The sequence below is a fragment of the Leptidea sinapis genome, chromosome 29 (genome assembly GCF_905404315.1).
Source record: "Leptidea sinapis chromosome 29, ilLepSina1.1, whole genome shotgun sequence".
Lineage (NCBI taxonomy): Eukaryota > Metazoa > Arthropoda > Insecta > Lepidoptera > Pieridae > Leptidea > Leptidea sinapis.
The window spans coordinates 7,749,976-7,776,138 of record NC_066293.1 but is presented as its reverse complement, the minus strand read 5'-3'; the positions used below and the strand labels follow the sequence as shown (position 1 = coordinate 7,776,138).

Genomic DNA, 26,163 nt, shown 5'->3' with positions numbered 1-26,163 from the left:
GACTGTAGAAGGTAGTAATTTATCTCTATCTGTAGATAGTATATTGGGAATGGCCGTTAGAGTAACTAGGCAAGACTGATACGACCCCTATATAGTACTCTTGTGCTAAGGCTTAGGGAGTCAATTGTTCCTGGGGTTGCCACACACAGAAGCAAAATACATCTTGAACAGATTTTTCGTAGATTAGCAGAGTTAATAATACTAAAGACCACTATTTATATAATTTTAGATATTTCCGCAAAATAATGCCTCAAGCTATTAATACCTACTGATTTCATTTATGATATTATGATAAAAGGATATCAGGCTAAATATATTGTGTTTACTAATGCATACTTTTTGTCATTAAACAATAGCGTACTAATCTGGACGCCTCAATAATATACAAAGGGTCTTGCTTTAGCCAGACCAGAATAAGAAGTATTTGTATACCTTATTGTCACCTACTGTAGTTTGCTAACAATTTAAATAGACAGATTTTAATGTGTATTGAGAGTGGAACAATACAAGGAGGTATAGAAATAACACGTATTCTAATTTAAAATGCAGAAAAGATAATATTATGATAATGTACATACATTAATCATTAAAATACAAACATAATATGTACTTACCAGCGAAGAAGAAGAAAAAATGGATTTTCACGGGCAATAAGCCCCTGTCCACTTTAAAATTCATAGTTAAAACTATAATAAAGCCCTATTCGATTTTAAAAATAATTCACAGGAACATTTAGAATATTCCAATTTATCATTTATTTACGCATGTTAGAACGTTAACGCAACGTAAGCAGTAATTAGGACTCAAAACTAAAGTAGCACTACTGCTTTCTAAATTCTAATCAGGTATCACGAAATCTGTATTTATTTTCAATGTAAACCCGTTTGTTTACATTTTTGATATGAGAGTTGAGACTTGAGACAGTTCAAACTTCAAAGTGTTTCTAATGAACACTGAACTGAGAAACAGACACAAAAAACATCAAATGACTGACAAGTTGACAACAGACAAAGCGATAAAGTAACATTGACAGATACTTGACAGTTTTAAGGACCTGTCAACTGATAAAAATCAATTGGCAATTTTGATATTTATTGACGGCTATGGAGTGAACGTAGTGTTTAAATTCTCTTTGATGGAGGCAAGTCTTAGGCTTAGACAACCATATTATAAACAGACAATTGAAGAGTTACTTGAAAAAACAGCCAATCTCAGAAAAATTACAAAATGGGATTTTGTGGAATCTCGTAAATTATCATACTTTCCTGACAAGATCTTAAAACTTCTAATAAAAGATATTTGAGAAAAAATTAAACGGAATAGGTATATATCTTATCATTGTTTGAAGAACTACTTTCTAATAAACCTAGTCTTGCTAGAAACACTAAAACAAATAAATAAGAAATTATCTATTACAAATAACATTTATATCATTTATAACTTCTACTACTTTAATACATAAATAGAAAACAATTTAAAATATAAAAAGCGAAGTGGTCTCTATTGGCTGTAAGCGGTGAGGACAGTTATCAAAAGCAGCACGCACTCTTTCCATGGGAAAAATCTTTACTGCCAATCGTACGGATTGTTTGAGGAACTCCAAATTATAATGGCGTTTAGAGCAAACCGTACTCTCTAAAACTGACCATAAATCCTAATCCAGCGCATTAAGATCGGGACTAGACAACGGCCATTCTTGAGCTCTGATGAAGTCCGAAACGATCGTTTCCAACCAGGACTGCGTAGACCGAGCTTTATGACCCGACATGCGGGAAGGAACATTCTTTGTTATTTAAGATGTTATTGTTAAGGGGCTTCACTACATTCTCCAGAATGGTATCTTGATACACTTGCGCAGATCTTTTGATACTTTTTTTCACTAAAGTATCGCTCAGTCACTCCTTCATAGCTAATATCCCACCAAACCATCACTGAAGTCGGATAGTGCCCACGTTGCACTCTTTCGGCTAATTGGCAAGCTTCCTTACAGCTTTGAGCATAAATACGGTCATTTTGTCTGTTAAAATGATGCTCAATTGTAAAAAATTCTCATCTGTAAACAAAATATTTCTGTGACCTCCATTTGCGTACCGCTTCAGTAGTTGTTTCAATTCTACCACCTTATAATTTTCAAATTATCAGTTAGGAAATGACCAGTACGTTTCTTATGGGCTGCAAGTCCTAAGTCATCTTTTAAAACGCGGCATAGTTTTAGGTGCTATCTTCATCTCCCGAAATAAAATCTTTTGCTTTCAGACAGGATCTCTTCGAATTCTTTCCCTTACTGCATAGACCACCTTTTTCGTACGAACACTACGTGGACGGCCAGATCTTTTTCTGTCACTATCAGAGGAGGTCTCATTGTACCCTTAGAATAATAACGCTTAGGACGTGAGTAGGCACAAGCGTATTGAAGCAGTTTCAATGTGATCTTTTATGACCACATGCGTTTCCCGCCGCGTCAGTGTCATTCTATCAACTTCCAGGACAATTAAAGTGTCACAAAGCATCTTATAATAAAAATTATGGAAAGAATACATTCGTCAAAACAGCAAAATATTTTGTAAGCAAAACAGACGCTATTAAAAATATTTGTTGCCATCTATGAAAGTACTATATACTCCGAGTTCCTCTGCTGGGATAGGTTTGTGTGTTTATTGGTAGATATTGAAAGGAGGCTTAATGTACGACGCCACATGATGATATAAGTATTCAAAGTCAATGTTAAATAATCTTAATTCAATTAGGCTTAAACTTTTTGAATTTGAATAGTCACTATCAATATTTCTTTTAAATTACTGTATTTACCATATTTTTGGAGAAAGTTGATCTCGTGAGAACATTAACGGCCACTCTTTTTAACCGACTTCAAAAAAGGAGGAGGTTCTCAATACGTCGGTATGTTTTCGAAGTGAAACTTCTTTATCGACGTATGAGAGGAATTTTATAGTAAATTTTCACGATTTTCGGTTACGCGCCATTTTGTTTTTTTTTTTCAATCTAAGATAGCCGCCGCGCAAATATATGATTTCAATGATTTTAGTTCCATGTGGCACAACAATTTCCGAAAGATGCATATAAGTTGTTTGGCATAAGGGTTATCATTATAATCACCACGCAAACGTATAGCCCCGAAAGAATTATTCACCGCAGCCATCTTGGATTTAAAAAATGATCCCGAATTCGTTCTCTGCACCCTCGTGAAACTCGGATACTATATCCTTATTGTTGAAATCATAATTTTGCACAGCGGCCATCTTGGATTTCAAAAATGATCCCAAATTCGTTCTCTGCACCCTTGAGAACCTCGGATACGATATACATATTGTTCTTCTTCTTATCGAGTCGACGGTCACCTCAAATACGGGCAGCCCAAAAAGCCGCAACCGTGATAGCTCGGTCGGTAGCCTCGTGTAGCTCCTCGTTCGTGCAGGTTGTCGGGCATGCAGGGCACCCAGTCATGTGCGCAACGGTCTGTCTCGGATGACCGCAGATGCACTCGGTATCATGTCCAGATATGAAACCCCTCCTCGTTCTTAATTTATATTTTATTTCTTCTTTCTCTATTGCATAAAATCTAGTATTTCTTACAATTTACTGATTTAGGGAAATGACTATTCACTTGCAACATTATTTAGCTGTCTGGCGTGACGCTCACGCACACATTACCAATTATAATGTTACTACTAAAAAACCCAATGAAAACATACAAAAAATGACAGATTCCAAATTTAAATGTTTTATTTTGTTTATTTTTATTTGTAACAGTATTTATGGCAAGACTAAGTAAATGTAATATTCAACTTATTGAACAAAATTAAACCGATTTTAAATTGCGTACAAGTTATGTATTTGTTTGAATGAAATGACTTAGTCTAGATACCCATACAGATAAATTCATCTATAACGTTAATTAGAAGGTAATTCCTGACTCTTATTGGAACATTTGCTAGTGACTTTTCATATCTAAGCCTGACTGAAATATATATCTCCAATAAATATTTAATTATTATATTGGTGATAGCTTAATGGACGCTAATAAAAATGAATCTTTATTCAAACTGAAAAAAAAAAGTTGTTATTCCACTGACCTTTTGAACTATTATCATAAAATTACACCTATAGTCGTAGGGATGCATTTCTGACCCGAATAACTATCGTCCAATGGTTTTGCCGACCTTTAGCATTGTAAAAGTACTTTAACTCTCAAATTAAATTATTTCATGTGAAACAATTTAGCTTTATTAGGAGACGTTCAATTACGGATGCAGGTGTTGAACTAAGCAAGAATTTTTTTCTGCCTTTGATTGTGTTCAACATTCAACGCTGGTCGGGAGACTATGACATAAAAGGAACTGCGCTCGATCTTCTCATTTCATATTTAAACAATAGAAAACGGAGCGCAGGAGTAACTCTTTACTTTTATGAAAAAATAACGAAACCCACTATGTTTCTTGCACCCGTTCTTCTTAGGTCTGAGGCGTACTTATTCGAATGGGTGGTAGTTTGATGAAATTTTAAATAAATTGTTTGAAAGATTAGGCAAACTAGTGAAATCGTAGGCCCCATTACGAGACTTATCAAAGCAAAGTTTGTTCCAGTTCTCGTCAACCCTAAATCATAGAGTCAAGTGGTGCTATGCATCACTTGCATATAAAGAATGACGATATCCGACAGCATACACCACGGCTTCAGTACAACTGCAGCTTGCGGAGATTTATTCTTCTCTCTTTGATGATGCTAAGGGAAACAAAGTAATACAATCCTAAACGGGATAGGAGCTGCAACTTTAATCACAAATCTAATTGTAATTGTATGATAGTTTTCCTTGTACTTCTAGTATAGCTATATTAATTATTGCTATTATGACTATTATCATAAAACTTATAAAAAATTGCAGTAAACATTTGTTTAATATATTAAAGTTCTAGCCCAAAGAATGGCAAGTTACCATCAGCAATAAAATATTATTGATATCTGAAGGATTAAAATTCTAAGTGTATGTGTACCACGTGTGGTATGTTATCATTTTGGATACCACTTGAGTCAGTCAGGTAATATATATATGTATAAACTCGTTCTACAAACACAATATCCTGTGTATCGGTATACGTACACGGTAACATAAAATCGCAATTCTCATCGACACGAGTCTGGTTGAAGAAAATAATGTTCACTATATTTTTGTTGCTTATGGTATTTTGGCTGTATGGGCTTTTGACCCCTTTGCCTGTTCAGATGGCCGAATAGATCCAAAAAAAAAAAATGTTTATGGTATTGTGTCAAACAGCAAACCAAAGCTCCAATTTTAAATTTTACATTCGAGCAAAACTCCTTCGTGCGATTTTCAGATTTTTTTCAATTTAATTACACCGCAAAGAGGTCTCGAGTGAATATGGAGGAGGAAGAAGATTTTATAGGTTGCATAAGTTGCATGAGCACAAATGATTTATGCGACCTATTTGCTATTTACTCGAATAATGATGAAACTTACGCGCAAATGTTGGAAGTTTGCTTTGATATTAAGGTGTGTTTATTTTAATTTTTTTAGCTATCTTCATATATATTATCAATTTAAGACTAAGGAATTACCTTTTTAGGTTCGCAACGACTTTAAATTTATTTGCGCAGTTTGTGTGGATAGTCTAGAGAAGTCTTTATTTTTCAAGAATCAGACGCTCCAAAATGTAAGGATGTTACAAAAAATCAAAGGTATATTTTTAATGATGTGTTGTATTTAGACTAAATACTTAATTTACTTACGCCAAATAGGTGAATGATGTATTCATAAAAGTATAAACAAATGTTATGAGCACATGACAAAAGTGAAAACTTCATCCAAGGCAAAACACTGACACGAAATAAAAATACTTTTTTGTTCTATAAATATAATAATTGGGTATAAATCATTTTGGTTAATTAGTTCCGACTGATTTCAGTCAGCCCGCTTTACTTGAATTAGAGTTACATAGCTGAGTGTGATAGCTCAGTTTCATTCAATAACAGCAAAATTAAACACAAGCCCCCTTATTCATAATAGTCTGCTAACATAAAGCATTGCTAATTCTCACTCTGTCTTCTTCTATTGACCTAAGTCAGAATGAGAAAAAACACTTGTTAGCGGCTGTTTAAAGTTAGCGGACCATTATGAATAATGGGAAGAAGTTTTCACTTCAAAAAGTAAGAATATAGCAAAATCAGTAAAAAATTTCTAAAGATTCTACTTTAGCTCTTCTATTATACTTCTCACTTGAACCATGTTGTTTTAATTTAGTACCAGAAAGCTATTGAAACAAGCTATAAGGCAACAATAAATAAGGGTCAGAACTTTTGGAATAATTTGCATTAAACACTAAACTAGTGCTCTGGGGCACTGCTGTTTTCATAAGGTTAATATTTCAGGAAGCAAATGCAGTTAAATAAGTTTATTTAATGTTTCTCTTTATTTTTATGGAAGAAAGGACAAACAAGTATATGGTTCATGTGATGTGTAGTTGTGATCAACTACCACCCTAGGAACACCAGCGGAATCACAATAGTGTTGCCAGATTCTTTAGTGATTATTCACACTTGTTATGTAGTTATACATGTCATATTCTCTTGAAGCCAATGATTGACATACTTAATATATTGACATACTTTTTTTTTTTTTTTTTACACAAATTATCTTGCCCCAAGGTAAGCATATATAAGCCTGTGTAGTGGGTTACAAGACAATGATATATTTAATACAATATACTTACTTAAACGTACATAAATTCATATAACCATACATATAAACTTACATAAATACATTTAAACATCCATGACTCGGAAACAAACATCTATATTCATCATATAAATGCTTGCACCTACCGGGATTCGAACCCGGGACCTCTAGCTTAGTAGGTAGGATCGCTAACCACTCGGCTATACAGGTCGTATATATATGATAAAATACTCTTTTTTCATTAGTAGTGGCTTCTTTGCTCTGGATGCCAGCTAAATGGCCCACAGTGGCCCTTTTTTTCCATCAAGCACTTAACATTACAACAGTAATTAATCAAAATTAATTTAGGTTAAAATGTACATGGTTAATATGATAAATCTTAAAACTTAAATAGCATTTTAAATGAGAAATATTTCATAAAGGGTATTTTATCAGATCTACCACTGTAACTATGAATGTGTTTTCATGATTTTATTGTAGATATTTTATTTCTATATTCTAGACATATATAGATAGAGTGTTTTTCCTTTCATTTCCATAAAAATTGTAATTAGGATTGATTATACAAATCTATTATAACTTTTTAGATGAGGAATATCTGGATGAATCAATCTTGGAAGAGGCGGATGGGTCATCAAGTTCGAGGGCCAATAATAATAATAACTTTGATAGTAAGAAACTATCTTTATATATATAATTCTTGTGTGCGTGTGTATGTCACTGAACTCCTCCTAGACGGCTGGACCGATTTGGATGAAATTTTTTGTGTGAGTTCAAGGGGATTCGAGGATGGTTTAGATTCACAATTGAGCTACCTCCTAAACGGCTGGACCGATTTTGATGATATTTTTGTGTGTTCCAGTGAATTTGAGATTGGTGTGTGTCTTCAGGTGGATTCGAGACTGGTTTAGATTCACAATTAAACTACCTCCTAAACGGCTGGACCGATTTTGATGATTTTTTTGTTTGTTTTAGTGAATTTTAGATTGGTTTATATTCTCAATTCCGTCCATATAATATAATTCTCTCCGTCCATTTAAATAAGAACTCCTCTTAATGGCTGGACAGATTTTGCAAATTTAAGACGTTTGTACAGGACAACGTCTGTTGGGTCCACTAGTTGTCATATATATTTCTTATCGTGCTCAGTAACACTTAAAACAAATGAAAGCAAGTTTAACTAGCATGGACAGATTTCCATATGATAATTCAATAACTTTTTATTGTTCTTATGTCTATATTAACTTTAATGCTTTTCTTGTATGAGGTTTGAATTTGAGATTGAACCTTTTAAAAAATAATTTAATATATATTGGCTGCTAAAATTTTTAATTAGAAAAACTTACAGCAAATTTTAATTAAATAAGATTCTTAGAGGCATACAATATATTAATTTAAATCTATATTATAATATCTCTACATATTCAAATATAATAAATAAAAAAATGGCAACTTATCTGGTGCAGTAATTTTAGAGAAAATTTTCTGTGACAGACTGACAGATAGACTGGTCCTATAAGGGTTACCTAAAAACTCCTAGTTTGGTGATAAAATGAATACACAAGTAGAATTATAAGGATATCAACAAAATATGAAAATAAGGCAAGCTTTGAGTATGTTTTTTCTAATTTTAAAGGTAATGATCGGTGAAACAATTTAACTAATTTTTTTCATACAATACCTGAAACAAGTATACATGCTGTTAGACTATAAAGAACAAACACAGATAAAAATACTTACTTAAATAATTACTCAAATAAAATTGAAAACAATATTTTTCAAAAAAACTGTGTGAGTGTTCTTTCCAACTGAGCCAGCCGTTCGAGTGACTCAAACGTTAGATTTGCAAGAGTGACATATCAAGTCGATTTCTGTTGCTAAAATGTTTATTTTTTGTTACATAATTAGTGCGTATAATTATTAAATAATATAGTGAGATTGTACAATCCCCCAGTGAAACCGTCTAGGCAGCTTTGGTGGACAATGTATATTTGTCAAAATAAAAGGCATAAAAAGCCATAAAAGGCATTTATTTTCTCAAAATTGATTCCTTTAGCATTCTTTTTGATGTCATTTCCAATAAACTAGATACTACTACCGCTTCGGAAACAAATGGCGCTCTGAGAGATAAGAAGCGGCGCAAAAAACTCACCCAGCATTATTTTTTAATAAAAATATACAATATTGTACAGTCATTTCTATCGCTATAAAATAATCACAATCTAGTCCCAGGCTGTCCGATTATTTAGATATTCAGCTGTGGAGTAATAGGATTTACGACAGAGCCATTTTTTTTATAAAACATTTAAATTTATTCATAGATAATGCCTGAACAGTGGCTGGGACTTTATTATAGAAGTGTATACATTTACCCTTAAAGCTATTATGTATCTTATGAGGAAATTTATAAATCCTATCACTCCACTGCTGAATATCTAAATGATCGGACAGCCTGGGACTAGATTGTGATTATTTTATAGTGTTGGAAATGACTGTACAATATTGTATATTTTTATAGAAAAGAGCGCAAAAAAAGAATGCTGGGAGAGTTTCTTGCGCCGCTTCTTCTCTCTCAGAGCGCCATTTGTTTCCGAAGCGGTAGTAGTATCTAGTATTAGAAATGACATCAAAAAGAATTCTAAAGGAATCAATTTTGAGAAAATAAATGCCTTTTAATATAGGGATATAATAATCTTTGAAAATAATTAAATAATAACTCTGGCAATTTTTCGTTGGCTATTATTAAATGAATAGTCTGGTAGGACCACAATCTAACAATCACCAAAATCGATTTTATATAGATGAACTGGACGAAGATCATGAGATCGAGGCGCTGGACGAGACCTCGTGTATATACTGCAGCGTGCATATGGCCACGCCGGAGGAGATCCAGCACCACATAAGGCTGGTGCATGGTCTGGAACCCAAGACTGGTCGGAGGGTACGCGAGTGTAACATCTGCGGGGCGTCGCTGGGAGACCTGGCTGATCATTTCAACAAGTCAGTTTGTACACTGAATACATCAATAAATCTACACACACACATACACACACACACTCACTCACACACACACACACACACATTTACCTCTATCCTTTGGAATTTCAAGCTTTTTAGTCACTGTGTAAAAGTGGAATCCTGGTGACCAGTAATACCAGCACCAGCGATCCACGACCAAAACTTATGTATCCCCTGTATTTTTAAGTTTTCGCTATATTGTAATTTTAGTTGTTGGTGAGAAATAAAAGTTATTATTATTATCATTATCAATCACACGATTTAATCCAAATTCTAATTCGAGACGTGTTTCACTTCTACACGAGGCTCTTCAGCAGTTGTTGACTTGCTAAAAGCTGGCACGAGAGTGAGCTAGGACTAATAATGATCACCAATTACACACAAATATCGCTTATCGTATATATGTCCCGCTCTAGTTTACTTTACCGCTCTGTTACTGAATGAATCTATGAACCATTGGTGCTTCTATTTATACAAGTAAGAATAATTATTTCAGCCGGAAGACGTCCACTGCTGGACAAAGGTTTGCCCTAATAAAACCCTCACGCTTTGCAGGTGGGTTGGCGATCATAGCTCAAGGTGTTGCTCTCTTAGAAACATGCCCATCCTCCGATTTTTGTATTCCTTAGTTGCCTCTTACGACTCTCACGGGATGAGATGGGGTGGTGCTATTCTGGTGCGACACCACACGCGTTAAGGATAAGTTTCAAATATTCTCGAACAGTCTAATACGTAGTACGAAAAAAAAAGAAAACATGTTTTGTAAACAAGTCTGATACAAGAACTTGGTATGTGAAGGTCAAATTTCCTTTACGCCGTTAATACCTATCGAATTCTTTAACCCTCACGAACTTTCGGGCGTAACCTTCGTAACAAATTTTCTTTTTTGTATTCTGCTCTCGGCAATCTGGTCTATAAACAATGATCCAATATGATGACTGGTCTGTATTCTCGCGCTCACTGTCGACGAATCTTGCTGTAAGTCCTTGAATGCAGTCCTTGAGTTTCAGCCTAGAGAACCTCTTAGGACCCTGAAGTTGACTACCAACTTCCTGTGTCTATTGTGTCTACTCTGGTAGTCTTTACTGAATGGTTCTATTTCTTTGTGACAGTTTTCACTGTTATATCTACGTACATGTTTGTTGCTAACATGCCAAGGTATATTAAGCATGTTTCTGATTGTTTTGCTTTGGAACTTCTCCAGTAACATTATTAATCTCGCTTATTCGCTCCAGATGTCACAGCGGTTCGTCTGAAAATGATAATCGACAGTACGCGTGCCATTTCTGCGACAACGTGTACAGCAGTAAGAAGGCTTGCTTCACTCATCTACGTATGAAACATGGCTGTAAGTTGACACTGTAAAATATTAACATTTACTGCTATTAACGAGAGATTAATGTTATTTGTCAGGGTTCAGAAAACACTAGTATAATTGCGGAAATAATTTATTATAAGTTGCTCAAGTTAGTGGGTCTTGGAAAACATCAGTATGATTTCGGTAATAATTTATCACACGTCGCTGCAGTTAGTGGGGTTCGGAAAACACCAGTTAAATTCCGGAAATAATTTATTACATGTAGCTGCAGTTAGTGGGGTTCGGGAAACACCAGTATAATTCCGCAAATAATTTATTACATGTAGCTGCAGTTGGTGGGGTTCGGGAAACACCAGTATGATTCCGCAAATAATTTATCACATGTAGCTGCAGTTAGTGGGGTTGAGAAAACACCAGTATAATTCTGGAAATAATTTATTAAATGTAGCTGCAGTTAGTGGGGTTCAGAAAACACCAGTATAATTCTGGAAATAATTTATCACACGTAGCTACAGTTGGTGGGGTTCGGGAAACACCAGTATAATTCCGGAAATAATGTATCTCATGTCGCTGTAGTTAGTGGGGTTCGAACATTAAAAACACCATGCGGGGCAGTTTTTATGGACTGCCGATAGGTAATATGTGAATTGTATCGTCGAGTTACTAGATTATTATTTTTGGTGTGTAAAGTTCGTGACCGCGAAATCAATTCACTCGCCCTGATGAAGAATGGTCTGAATATGTCGGTACCAACACGGATGAATCGTAAGAAAAGCCACTTTAAATAAAATAACGTTAATAGGTAATATCTCACGAAAGTGTTAGTAATTGTATATATTTCTGGTTAAAATTCCCTATAACTATAGTATTTCGTCCCTGTGTAGTCTGTCTAGCTTGCGGGCAAACTTTGATGCCACTGCAGCTGCTTTATTGTCATAGTTATAGTAACATAAGTTTTAATTCTTTAACAAATAAAATCCTTACCTATCCTAATCCAATCCTTTACCTCCCCGTATAGTGAAACTCTGCAACGATCACGCACCGAAATATACATCGCACGATAGAAAGAAATGTCACATTTGTGGACGCGATTTCAGTCAGAAGCAAATACTAAACAACCATTTGTGGAAGGCACACGGGTTCGAGGTAACTTTAGCAGTACATCCAGACAGTCGAGAGAATGAAATTGTTAAAACTAGAAGGATTTCCACATTTACAGATTTATTTCCACTTAAATTTTCATTCAGCTGGCAAATGATTCCGTAGCCTGTAGTTTTGACTTGCCATCAGGTTAACCAATTGCCTGATGGTAAATGATCTCCACCACCCATATCTCCAACACCAGAGGAATCACCGCGGCGCCGGCCTGTTAGGCCACGATTTTTGAAAGTTTTGTTGTCTTGGAAACATCGTGCTAGGAAGTGAGCTACGGAATGATTCTGCAGATTGGTTGAACGGGTAGAATGTAAGTAGGAAACCACGATATCAAGGAACACACACCCAGATGGTGAGGATGATGTTATTAATTATTAATTCCACAATCATATCGAAAGGATGCACTGAAAAAGGTTGTCCGGATGTATTCCGGTTGTGTTTAATTTAAATACTGAAGAGTCGAACATGCATGCAAAGATTTAAAAACGATGCGTCAAAGGTTTTGTTACCGTAGCGGATGAGGCGTAGGTTCGAATCCCTCATCGTCTACTAATTTTGTAAGTATGCAAGTTTGTTTATATAATCCGAGAAACATTGCCCTTATAACCCATAGAGCATAGACATTTACACCCCAGTGTTTCCCCACGTTGGGGTAACACTGGTCTAATCACGCTCCACAGTGGGGCAATTTGATAGTTAAGGGGCGCAATTTAAAAATGGAGTCAACACGACTTTATCCCTTTCGCTTTGGGTTATTAAAATGCAATGCTAGATATCGGTGACAAATTTAACACATGAAATTCTAAAAATGTGCAAGAAAATATTTACTACCGTTTCCATCTTCATATTTAGGTGCATGTGTATTGAGTGCTGTAAATGATTTACTGATAGAAAATTTAATCAACTTGATATTTCATTACGCGGAGACTTGAGATTAAAGCAAGCAAGGATCGCACTAAATGAAGAAAAATCAATATTATAATTATTTTGGATTTCAGTTTTTCATTATATGTTTTGAAATTTTATTAACGATGTTTTGATAACAATTTTATTGTGATCTCGTCTTAAAACTTATCATTTATATTTCTCAAGGAAACAAAACAGTGTTTAAAGGTTAAAAATTTCAGAAATGTTAAGGTGGGGCATAGACTAAAAACACTGGATTAGACTGACAATACAAAAAATTATTATGAAGTCCGCGTCAACCAATTTTCGCGGGTGTATGGGCGTGGCATCCATGACGCGTTCAAAATTAACCAATCACACGGCTTCCTAGCAATGTGTCCATGCGCTGTATAACGGATAAGTTTTATGATGATTGTGTGCCTAGAAGCATCTTTCATGAGGCGGTTGAGTTTTAGGTGCATTACAATTGACTAACAAATTTTAGCGGCACTAAATACTTAACTCATAACATTTAGTTTAACATTCAGTTTTGGCTGTAGGTGGAGAAACGTAAAGCGTTCTTCTGTCCCCTGTGTTCTGACCGTGTTAGTTACGGATCGAACTTCAGCGCCCATTTGTTGCACAGACACAACTTGACGGAGCAAGTTGAGCAACTCGAGTTCAGTTCGATGGACGGTAAGTTTTTATTACTATAATACAGGAAATTGAAAAAAATCACTTACTACAAGCTGTCTACATATTTATTTATTTATTTACAAGTAGGTACAATAACAGATAACAAGATAAAACTATCATCTAATAACAAGTACAGCATATTTTTATGATCCTGAGATCCAATTAAAATTGTACACATCATTCACCAAATACAGTAAAAAAAAAAAAATAATAAGTGGACACAATATTAATTACAGTATAACGAAATTTAGTAAAACATTAAATTATTTTACATAAACTAGAAAGTTTTATAAAGAGTATTTTTAAAAATGTCTACATTTGTAAAGAATATATCAAAATCAGCACACACTTCGTTAAATTCTCTACAAATTCTCATAATCGGGTTGTTATGCGATACATTATTATTTGAGGAATTGATCGAAAATAAACATGGAATACGCACAGATCGTGTTGGAACTTTGAAGTTTATCAAACTTAATAGATGACTATCCATAAAACCATTCGCAATGTTATGTAAGACGCACATATCAGATACCCATCTCCGTTTATCAAGACTATGCAAGTTAAATTTACGTAAGCGCTCAGAGTATATATACTTGACGGAGGAAGGCCGATCAGATAGTCAGCATCTTCGAGGTTGTCGGTGGTATATATATATATATATATATATAGTCCCTCACCACGACGTCTTATCTGTGACTTTGTTCGAGGATTAATATTAAGGTTGGCAATTATCTTTGAATTCCTCAGGTCATTTCAAAGGCCAATTGACTGAGTCATGAAATAAATGTAGCAACTTTATTCCCCTTTACAGAAGCCACAATAGGAAAAATCTAATATAACTATTTTAGTCCGAGCTATGTCTTGCTGCTGACACCTGTGTTAACGGCACTATCTATCTAACCTTGTCCTTCTCCTATCACGCTTTCTCTCTTCCCCACTACGCTGCCCCGCGGTATTTTGAGAGACAGAACCAGCCCTTTGCCGATACCTTCACGGTCCGCTCACGCGCTTGATACCAAGTGAATCCGCTCCGTTCGCAAGTTATCGCGCCGCGAAACGAATTGTGAAGAAAGGGAAAACAGCTTGAACTAGTTGAACTACAAACAAGGACCGGATGAAGTTTCGCCAGCGGTGCAGCTTCATCAGGTTAGTTTCCTAGTACTACATACAGTCCACTTCGCAAGAAGTACGCTGAACTCCCGTATTGCTCAGCCGAAAGTGGTCTTCACAACCTGATAACAATAATCAGCGAAAGTTAAAACTACAAATGAATGCTATCATCAGCCGGAAGACGTCCACTGCTGGACAAAGGCCTTCCGCAAAGATTTCCACGACGATCGTTGCCCTCATCCAACGTACCCCATGCCCCGTCGCTTATGTGGCTGCTACCGTGAACACCACGAGCAAAAGCGGAACGAGTTTTTTTTTTTTTTGAGAGGAGGAAATACTGTTACGTATTTACGCCCCGGAACGGGGCGTAATATGTCGGACTCGAGTGTCCGCGTAATCGGACGCCCCATACCGACTAAAACCTCATCTGTGCTGTTAGCAGCCCTGGCTTTCACAGCGAAGTAGGACGTGGGCCGTGGAGCAGAACAGTCGCGGGGCGTCTCCTAAGGAGACTCGAACCTCAGACCGGCTGTGTGCTTGTGGGAAGGGGCGGAGCGGAACGAGACTGGGGCGGGGGCCTTATAGTGTCTGTCATGTTTGGGCGGCGGATTGGCGATCGCAGTAGATGTGCTCCTAACGAAAGAAGCTGCTGCCCATCCTCCGTTGTTTGTATCCCTTAGTCGCCTGTTACGACACCCATGGGAGAAGATGGGATGGTGCTATTCTGGTGCGACACCACACAAACCGTTTATACTGTATGAGAAACTTGATGTTTTATGTGTAGATTTTATGATGTACAAGAGCGCTATTCAAGAGGAGACTAAGTTTCGTTTTCGCAAAACGACGGCCAGCAAACAGACGATAGAGGGCGTGCGCTCGCATTATATGTGCAGCCAGTCTGGTGTCTATGTGTACCAGGTGAGTGGCGGTAATTACTTGCTATATTAATATAGTGAACAGGTACAATTTTAAAACTTTTTGTCTTTATCTTGCCTTTGTCGCTACAGAATTACATGACAGGGCGAAGTAATTTTAAACTTGGAGTAACTTTACATTGCGTTTATCAATAAAGCCAGTACAAGCTTCAGAATCCAGAATAGTATTTATTTATTTTTGGTAATCAACAGCGTTACACTTATTATACAGAATGTTAAAAAATCCTGTAAGTACTCAAAGTCAAAGTCAAAAAAAATTTTTATTCACTGTAATACTTTATAAGTTATTTAGTGCAAGTCAGGATGAAGTACGAAAGTTACAATAGCATTCAAATGAGTATAACAATGTTCATTAACAAAATTTAGAACATTAATTCCAACTATCTTTATCATTCAAATAATCTTTCACATTATAATAGGCCTTAGATGTTAATTTATTTTTTACGATACATTTAAATTTTTTAATAGGTAATATTTTAATTTCATTTGGGAGTTTATTATAAAATATAACACAATCCACTTTAAAAGATTTAGCACGGAGCCTAGTAGATGGAATTGCGAGTTTATGTTTGTTTCGAGTATTGACACTGTGTACATCACTATTCTTTTTATTATCTACTATTACTATAATCTTAAGACGTAAGTTGGTATTAAGTAGTGAGTACATATAAATATCGATTTTCAGGAAAAAAAAAGGCTACGCTATTGGACCGAGTTCAGGGCGATGACATTAATTTACTGTTAGAATAAATAAGTCAGGGGGTTTTCAAGATATTTGAAAACATTTAATATGAGATGTTCTTTTTACTGTAGCATTAAATCTAAGGGGTTTTGCTTTTATATTTTACTAGACGTTACCGCCCGCATCGCTGGGCGAATTTTAAGAGGAAATAAATGAATGAAGGAACATTGGAATTCGAAAAATAAGTAGCCATAAAGCATCTAGGATAAATTTCGCATCGAATGGTTGTACTTTCATGTCGATACGATCAGTGATTATGCGATGAGTGATTGAGCCTCATACAAAGACCATTTTGATTAAATATACAGGGTGGCCGTGAAGTTGACGTCCAAAGCTAAAATTTGAAAGGTGATGAGTATCTGAATCACCCCTATGTATGTTCTACGATTTTGCGTAGTTTAGGAGATAATATTTTTTTTCCCTTTTATCCGCTTTTTTCACCTAATTGTGGTTTAGGACTTTTTTTTTAATTTTTGAACACTTTTAGTTAATTTTATTGTTGATATGATATGAATTATTAATTGCAATAACCACATAAGAAACTCTGAATAGTTAGTCAATGCGGAACTAGTTTAGAATTGAGTCGTAAGTTCAAGATAACTGCTCCAGCTAAATTCATGAAAATGTTCAAGGTATCAAAAATAAAAAATAAAATGGGGAGCGTATCGCTTCCTTTTCCTTTCCTTAAAAACTTCCCAGAACATTGGCCAATAAAATAAGCCAAATTCAAATTTTAGCTTTGGACGTCAACTACTCGGCCACCGAGTATATAGATTTTTAGTGGTGTTTCCGCATTCTAATTCATATCCATGTCATCGTATAGGGATTTTTTTAACACACTATATGTATAAATAATAATATAAAACGTAATTCATAAGGCCTCTATAAATTACTCGTCGAACAACAACTGCCTGCTGTGTTTCTTATTCTCTGTGTATGTTTGTGTGTGGGTGTGAATGGCGTCTGTGTGTGTTAAGTACAAATGAGTACGGCACTACTTTAGACAGTAATTTTAAAATTTCACGCTTCAATTTATCCTTTTCTAACATGAAGATATCTAGAATATTATATTAATTATTGTTATTGTATTGACCGTAATATGATACGTTATAATGTAATAAACATTAATGGTCGAATAATTTTCTTTAGCATTTAAGTAAGTATTTTAATACATATCTAATAAATATTAATACGATTTTATATTTTAAATAATGTTTTTTATGAGGTAAAGTTATAAAACGTGCAATTAATTACGCTGCCGCTGAAAACATAGGGTTCAATCAAGAACCCTGAGCGGCACATAGTTAATTAGCTCCACCCGTGTGTTTATTGAATGTCGCCATCTTAGCACCTGTATTATATATAATTTTAAAACGGCAGGGTAAAGGTAAGCGGCCTGCCCCCGAGCGCCAGATATACAAGACGGGTAAGGCGTGTCCCGCGCACATGATCGTCACGGAGACTCTCGACAAGGTGCTCGTCACCTTCTACAAGACGCACGTCGGACATGGCAGTTAGTAATAACATGCTACGATTGGACTTGCACAGGCGATGGATGAAAGAACTGTTCATAAAGCCGGCAGTCCACCTCAAAAAATGTTTTTTTAAGACAATAAGGGACGAGACGAGCCGGACATTCAGGTGATGGTAATTGATCCGCCCTGCCCATTACAAGTGCCGTATTATTGAAAACCCAAAAGATGTTAAGTCTCATTGCCAAGTAATATCACTAGCTACGGCGCCCTTCAAATGGAAATAAAATAATGCTTACACTTCACTGCTTCACGGCATAACAATTCGCCGTTGTGGCACCCATGATCTAGCCGGCATCCTGTGCAAAAAAGCCTCCCACTGATAAATGCCTTTAGGGCTATATATAAAAATGTAAAAAATTATATGTGAAATATAGCTCATAGTCGCCTCTTCACAACCTTGACTTCGCTATTATTTTTATGTGCCGGGGAAACACAGGGTGATGTAATGGAGCAGGCTTACAATATTGATAGCACAACTAAATATATATTAAAAACATTATTATATTTGAGACAAGTTATCTGCTAAAGTACTATAATTGCTAGTCTGCTAAGCACTCTGTCCTTTCCACGTATCTTTCCAATGTCGTCTGAAGGGCTTCTATTTTGCTGTCGACTCTTGATGTTATCTCTTATCCTCTACAAATGTGCCCTACATATAGAGCCATATTTAATTATTTTGCATAAGTAATTATTTTCCGTACTGCTAATATTTTTGTTTTAATTCTTATGTTTTCCCTATAAACCGAGAATGCTTCATTCAGTTTTGTGTTAATATAATATAAAAGATTTTTCTCATGTCCTGTCTTAATAAAAAGTTAAATACTGGTCCGAAAAAACTGTGGCCGAATGGGTGATGACAAAATCCTCGTTTATAGTTTCTTCTTCTTTGTCGACCGTATTACTCTTGACAGAGCAGTCGTGGTTACTTCGAACGATGAACGATTCTAGGCCAGTTATCACTGGCTGTTGCTTCTCTGGCACATGTATTGAGGGAGTATTGGTTAGGGCTTTGCGATGGTCTGTCCAGCGCATAGGGGATCGTCCTCTTGACCTACTGCCGTTGATCCTTCCCCGAACAACAAGTCTCTCTATAGCATGCTCTCCACGTCGCGTGATATGTCCGAAGTATCTGAGGATACGCGCTCTGACTATAGATGAAAGCCATTCTTTCACCTCGAGTTCTTCAGGTATCGAGACGTTTGTGTGGCGTTGTGTCCAAGATACTCGTAGCATTCATCTCCAACACTACATTTCTAGTGCGTCAATCCTTTGTCTCTCTCGCTCTTTGACTGTCCATGTTTCGGCACCATATAGTAGTATGGGATACACTAGAGATCTCACAACTGGACTTTAGTAGCTTTGGTGATATTCCTGTCCCGCCATATCCTCGTCAACTTCTGCATTGCAGATCTGGTAATAGCAATTCGCCTTTTAATTTCGTCTTCCGAACCATCAGTATGAGCGACAAGTGATCCTAAGTATATGTATGACTGTACAACCTCGCAATAAGCCATCTCGACTATATCTGTTCCATTGTTTTCACTTCGATCGACAATCATCATTTTTGTTTTCTGACGATTTATTTTAAGGCCATACTGGAGTTTTTAGTTTATTGTTATTAAATTAGATGTTACTGGATCCGGTGTATTAATTTATTTCTCAGCGTGTCCTTATTACGAGCCGCGCGAACCGAAACGCCTGAAGACTCAAAAGGCGTCCAACTCGGAGCCAGGCACGGACAACGAGAACGAATCCCTCATCTGCGACACTTGTGGCACTAAGATGGAGAACGCGGAAGATCTTCACCGGCACATCACCGCGCACGGCCTTCAGCTTTTCCCGTGCGAGTACTGCCATGAGGTGAGTACTACTCTTGCATTAGCCATCATACTTCATCACATCATAATATCATCTCGCAAACCATGCACCTGACTTAAAAATTCTAAGTATATTTTTGACCTATGTTCAATCTTGTAATTATTTTTAAGCTGACCTGTCTATGCTATGAGCTATCTTGTGAGTCAACAACTCCTGAGCATGCTTCGTTTAGAGGCGAAACACGTCATGTTTAATTGGTTTCAGTAGAGTTTTACGTTGTCAACTAAGCTGGCCGTTCGGTCGGAGGTTTAGGATGCGTATAACTCCTAAATCTGGAAATAATGCAGATATTTAAGGATTTTCGCAAATAATTGAATAGATTTCCCTACCGCCAGCGATGAACGAGTAGCGAGTAGAGTTATAAAGATTAAACCAATTAGTGACCAGCTGAAAGTAGGTGTAGTTTCGATAGTTTTAGTGATAGCTGGGCTGTACAGAGTGTAAGAGCACCATGGGCGATTACTAGCATTGAAAATGACTGCTGGGAATCACTCAGCGAGTGGTTCTGACCGCCAAGAGAGTATTGCTTGACTTAGCTTTTGTCGTTGTGACAGAATCTTCACTGGCTTACTGTTGAAAGTTAATGAGCTTACTATTAATGTGTGTCTCTTTTATTCACATGGGATCAATATCTTAGGCTAGAAAATAGTTGATAGGTGCTTTCTGGTCGGTGGTGGAACAAGTCACTTTGATGCGAAAGTTGACTCTAAACTTTAGGGGCTTAAGTCATATCAATTCGAAAATACTGTTGTTGATAGCAGTGGGAAAGCACACGATAAACACTCAGGCCTTCTCAGACTGCTTGCAGCAGAATTCCTGGAGAACATAATTCAATCCAGTCCATATTCTAGCGCTCTTAAAAATCGCTGGTCAATCGGCAACTTATCCAGTATTGAATAAGAGAGCTGGTTGAATTGTCGTGAATTCTCCGTGAACGGCTCGATAGATCGTTGCGAAGAGATGTCGATGCCGTAATGGTTTTTTCTGTTCCAAAGCTGATGTAATGATATTTTTATAGATATTTAATAATTTTCCTATTCATTTGACGTGATCACCAATTTAATAGCCCTTATGTTATATATACGCGGATCAACATTTTTACTCAGTACCTAATAGCCGTTTTGAATTACTTACTATTTTAAATTAATTAATTTTCATGATATTTAGTTTTTTCATAGTTGATTTCATTTTTCCGTAAACTGTAGCAGCGTTCAAAATAACGATGGTTATAAACGTTAGATATAAATTAAAGTTTATAAATTTTGTTTTAGCTGTTTCAAAATGCAGACGCTTGGGCGAGACATTCAAGACTGGAACATAACGTTGATGTTATATATTAAGTTTGTTTTAATTATAATTATTAAGACAGGGAAAGGCCGCCATCTTTGTGACGCAATGGTGACGTCATTTCTGGACAGACACTTCAAATATCCACCATTAAAAATACAGTTTGACAGCCTGCTGACAGCTTATATAGTTTTTTATTTAAAAGTTTACCGTGATCAATTATATTGTTTCTGTCAATGTGTGCGTCAGCTTGTGGTGTTACATTTAAGATGCTAAGGATCTAATGCCAAGCGTGGCTGACTGTTTACGACTTATCAATCTAAATCGGCTACAGTAACAATAGATTCGCTTACCTTTTCTATCTTGCTGTATGCCCGTTACAATTGTTCTTTCCACTCGCGCGCATGGTCTATACGCTAGTACTTTGTCTATGCTTCTGTACTACTCCTCTTTATTCTGTGTCACCATTCTTACTATATTTAAGTACGTAAAAACAGCAATATATTGCCGTATAGAAACTGTAACCGGTTAGTACGGCTCTAATCCACATATTGATGTATCACTCGGACAGAAGCGCAACTCGGCTTTGCCTTAATCCCCCGCACCGCTCCGAAGGTTGTCTCCGCGTAAATGGACAGGCGGCCCTATAACTCATTGAATAATTTTGACACCGTGGACCTAATTCTGTAGTACCTACACTTAACTGCATTGCGAGCATAATATCGTTAAATTTAAGTAAAATCATTATTATGAAATGTTTTTGTTCAGGTAATTTGCATGTAACTCTATTATTATTAGAAATTATAAATTAGTTTAATGTCAAAAGTTTGTTTTAGATAATTAAATAATGTTTAAAGTGCTTGTTTTGTTTTAGTAAACGTGATCTAAAAATCCTTGCCTATGAAAACAGATGTGTTCTTAATAATGCCGTTTTTAACGAGCTCGTGATTTTTTTAGAGACCACTCCCTAATCTGGAAGCCTTTTCATGGCATAGTTAATTCAATATTTGGACCGCTGTTCCTTGCACATAGACTTCATACTAAGCTTTTTATGATTTAATTACAAATGACGTGTAGTTTTCAGATTTGCCCTATACCTACTTAGACATAAAACGGTATTATTTGCCAAATTTAGTTCTAGTTCAACGGAAAATACTCTTCAAATTTCCCTTGATAGTGTCGAAATACTCATGTTTAGCCGCATAAATGGACGTTATTTTTGAAGTGATAACTTCTTATAGGAGGGTAAAGCGCTTAGTAACGTAACGCGTTACGGCGCCAGTCTGTCTGGCTTCCCTTTCTATCACGCATACGGCAGCGGTAGGCAGGCTCCTCCTCTCATACTAACCAATTGTTATTTTTATAGGATTATATACAATATACACAAAATTCTCATGTACAAATTCAAGAATTGTAACTAAGAATAAAATATAGATTTTATTTATGAATAACCTTAAATTATCATATTAATGTACATAAAATTTAAGTAATAACCTAAGCTTTTCTCAAGTTAAACAATATTAAATAGTTCAATTTAGATTGGTATAACTTATCATTTATGTCGGGCGTCCCGAGACTCACACGTTTTTTTCACATTAACGTAGCTGTTTCATTGTTACACTTCAAGATACTGTAAATTTGAATACATCGCTTTAATTTCAACTCGATACCTCCACACATTCCCGAGATACAGGGTCTTGTCAGATAGGCGGACGGAAAACGAAGAGAACCTATATGGGTTCCGTTTAGGCATGTTACCTTTATCTTTAGCTTCGTCAATTGGCGGTCATGAGTAAAGCGAGACGTTAAATGAAGCTAGTCCTGGATTTTTATATTCACTACGGCTTTGGCAGCCAGACACAGTACACCCAACCGTTGTTAACTTTTATAATTTTAAAGGAATCTATCTCACACCAAATAATATGATTGAAAACAATGATAGAGATGCAAGGTCAATAGCTTTGTCCCGTTCTATCTCAGCCTTAGTTGTATATTGCTTGCCCTTTCTATTTGTAATGAAGTTACCGACGCTACTTCTGAAGCGTTAATATTCTAAGCATCACACAGAACACTTAGGTCTAACGAGGTCCATCACGAACAAAGCGCGGACGTCAAGTAAATTAAAGCGGAGCGATTACATTACACATTTCCTAAGTCCTTTCAATTTAGGAAACGGTTCGGTCGTAGCCTACCGACATGACTAGATTGGAGCCAACATGTTCTAACTTCATTTACATCTTTCGATTTCCGTAGATTTTCTGCATATTGAATAATGTAATAATCGCATTAGGACTTGACCTCGTTAAAGTAATATTTCTGTGGGTTAACCCGACAGGTTTATACTTTTAACGTACCATTTACCAACTACCAAGTAGAGGCATATGGACTTGCATCCCGTGCAAGTAAATAAATTAAAAAAAGATAAACTACCAGTAAAAAAACAGAGTAAAAGCAGCCTAGCCAACCGCCAAAGAGTATAATAATATATAGGGAAAAGAGAGCCCTCTCTACGAGCTCAAGAAAGTTAGCCCCCCAGATGTTTTTTTTTTATTACATCGTTAGTTCGCCATTTCTTCTTGATTGTTCTCTATAAACATTTGTTTGTTCTCGATTTTTTTTGTGATCAATTATATTGTTTCTGTCAATGTGTGCGTCAGCTTGTGGTGTTACATTTAAGATGCTAAGGATCTAATGCCAAGCGTGGCTGACTGTTTACGACTTATCAATCTAAATCGGCTTCAGTAACAATAGATTCGCTTACCTTTTCTATCTTGCTGTATGCCCGTTACAATTGTTCTTTCCACTCGCGCGCATGGTCTATACGCTAGTACTTTGTCTATGCTTCTGTACTACTCCTCTTTATTCTGTGTCACCATTCTTACTATATTTAAGTACGTAAAAACAGCAATATATTGCCGTATAGAAACTGTAACCGGTTAGTACGGCTCTAATCCACATATTGATGTATCACTCGGACAGAAGCGCAACTCGGCTTTGCCTTAATCCCCCGCACCGCTCCGAAGGTTGTCTCCGCGTAAATGGACAGGCGGCCCTATAACTCATTGAATAATTTTGACACCGTGGACCTAATTCTGTAGTACCTACACTTAACTGCATTGCGAGCATAATATCGTTAAATTTAAGTAAAATCATTATTATGAAATGTTTTTGTTCAGGTAATTTGCATGTAACTCTATTATTATTAGAAATTATAAATTAGTTTAATGTCAAAAGTTTGTTTTAGATAATTAAATAATGTTTAAAGTGCTTGTTTTGTTTTAGTAAACGTGATCTAAAAATCCTTGCCTATGAAAACAGATGTGTTCTTAATAATGCCGTTTTTAACGAGCTCGTGATTTTTTTAGAGACCACTCCCTAATCTGGAAGCCTTTTCATGGCATAGTTAATTCAATATTTGGACCGCTGTTCCTTGCACATAGACTTAATACTAAGCTTTTTATGATTTAATTACAAATGACGTGTAGTTTTCAGATTTGCCCTATACCTACTTAGACATAAAACGGTATTATTTGCCAAATTTAGTTCTAGTTCAACGGAAAATACTCTTCAAATTTCCCTTGAGAGTGTCGAAATACTCATGTTTAGCCGCATAAATGGACGTTATTTTTGAAGTGATAACTTCTTATAGGAGGGTAAAGCGCTTAGTAACGTAACGCGTTACGGCGCCAGTCTGTCTGGCTTCCCTTTCTATCACGCATACGGCAGCGGTAGGCAGGCTCCTCCTCTCATACTAACCAATTGTTATTTTTATAGGATTATATACAATATACACAAAATTCTCATGTACAAATTCAAGAATTGTAACTAAGAATAAAATATAGATTTTATTTATGAATAACCTTAAATTATCATATTAATGTACATAAAATTTAAGTAATAACCTAAGCTTTTCTCAAGTTAAACAATATTAAATAGTTCAATTTAGATTGGTATAACTTATCATTTATGTCGGGCGTCCCGAGACTCACACGTTTTTTTCACATTAACGTAGCTGTTTCATTGTTACACTTCAAGATACTGTAAATTTGAATACATCGCTTTAATTTCAACTCGATACCTCCACACATTCCCGAGATACAGGGTCTTGTCAGATAGGCGGACGGAAAACGAAGAGAACCTATATGGGTTCCGTTTAGGCATGTTACCTTTATCTTTAGCTTCGTCAATTGGCGGTCATGAGTAAAGCGAGACGTTAAATGAAGCTAGTCCTGGATTTTTATATTCACTACGGCTTTGGCAGCCAGACACAGTACACCCAACCGTTGTTAACTTTTATAATTTTAAAGGAATCTATCTCACACCAAATAATATGATTGAAAACAATGATAGAGATGCAAGGTCAATAGCTTTGTCCCGTTCTATCTCAGCCTTAGTTGTATATTGCTTGCCCTTTCTATTTGTAATGAAGTTACCGACGCTACTTCTGAAGCGTTAATATTCTAAGCATCACACAGAACACTTAGGTCTAACGAGGTCCATCACGAACAAAGCGCGGACGTCAAGTAAATTAAAGCGGAGCGATTACATTACACATTTCCTAAGTCCTTTCAATTTAGGAAACGGTTCGGTCGTAGCCTACCGACATGACTAGATTGGAGCCAACATGTTCTAACTTCATTTACATCTTTCGATTTCCGTAGATTTTCTGCATATTGAATAATGTAATAATCGCATTAGGACTTGACCTCGTTAAAGTAATATTTCTGTGGGTTAACCCGACAGGTTTATACTTTTAACGTACCATTTACCAACTACCAAGTAGAGGCATATGGACTTGCATCCCGTGCAAGTAAATAAATTAAAAAAAGATAAACTACCAGTAAAAAAACAGAGTAAAAGCAGCCTAGCCAACCGCCAAAGAGTATAATAAT

At 36.1% G+C, this 26,163-nt stretch overlaps 2 protein-coding genes across 2 annotated transcripts in view; one reads left to right on the top strand and one right to left on the bottom strand.

The window, feature by feature from the left end:
- Nucleotides 1-932, bottom strand: part of LOC126973386 (major facilitator superfamily domain-containing protein 6) — a 28,434-nt gene extending 27,502 nt beyond the window's left edge. Inside the window, exon 1 of the mRNA XM_050820632.1 lies at nucleotides 615-932. Within this exon, the coding sequence (XP_050676589.1) occupies nucleotides 615-678 (64 nt within the window). The 5' untranslated portion in view covers nucleotides 679-932. The remainder of the gene's footprint in view (nucleotides 1-614) is intronic.
- A 4,403-nt stretch (nucleotides 933-5,335) lies between these two features.
- On the top strand, nucleotides 5,336-22,130 carry LOC126973394 (zinc finger protein 557-like). Its single transcript, XM_050820646.1, has 11 exons — nucleotides 5,336-5,527; nucleotides 5,601-5,712; nucleotides 7,297-7,380; nucleotides 9,511-9,709; nucleotides 10,963-11,075; nucleotides 12,064-12,191; nucleotides 13,646-13,781; nucleotides 15,679-15,812; nucleotides 17,952-18,084; nucleotides 19,770-19,966; nucleotides 21,256-22,130. The coding sequence occupies exons 1-11, from the start codon at nucleotides 5,396-5,398 to the stop codon at nucleotides 21,322-21,324; spliced, it is 1,437 nt and encodes a 478-aa protein (XP_050676603.1). The 5' UTR covers nucleotides 5,336-5,395; the 3' UTR covers nucleotides 21,325-22,130.
- The last annotated feature ends 4,033 nt before the right edge of the window (nucleotides 22,131-26,163 follow it).

Excerpts from the sequence above, each read along its gene's own strand:
- LOC126973394 (XM_050820646.1), top strand. The coding sequence starts at position 5,396 with ATGGAGGAGGAAGAAGATTTTATAGGTTGCATAAGTTGCATGAGCACA. Across the intron at positions 7,381-9,510 it reads TAATAATAATAACTTTGATA|ATGAACTGGACGAAGATCAT; the intron begins GTAAGAAACTAT and ends GATTTTATATAG. Across the intron at positions 13,782-15,678 it reads CGAGTTCAGTTCGATGGACG|ATTTTATGATGTACAAGAGC; the intron begins GTAAGTTTTTAT and ends TTTTATGTGTAG.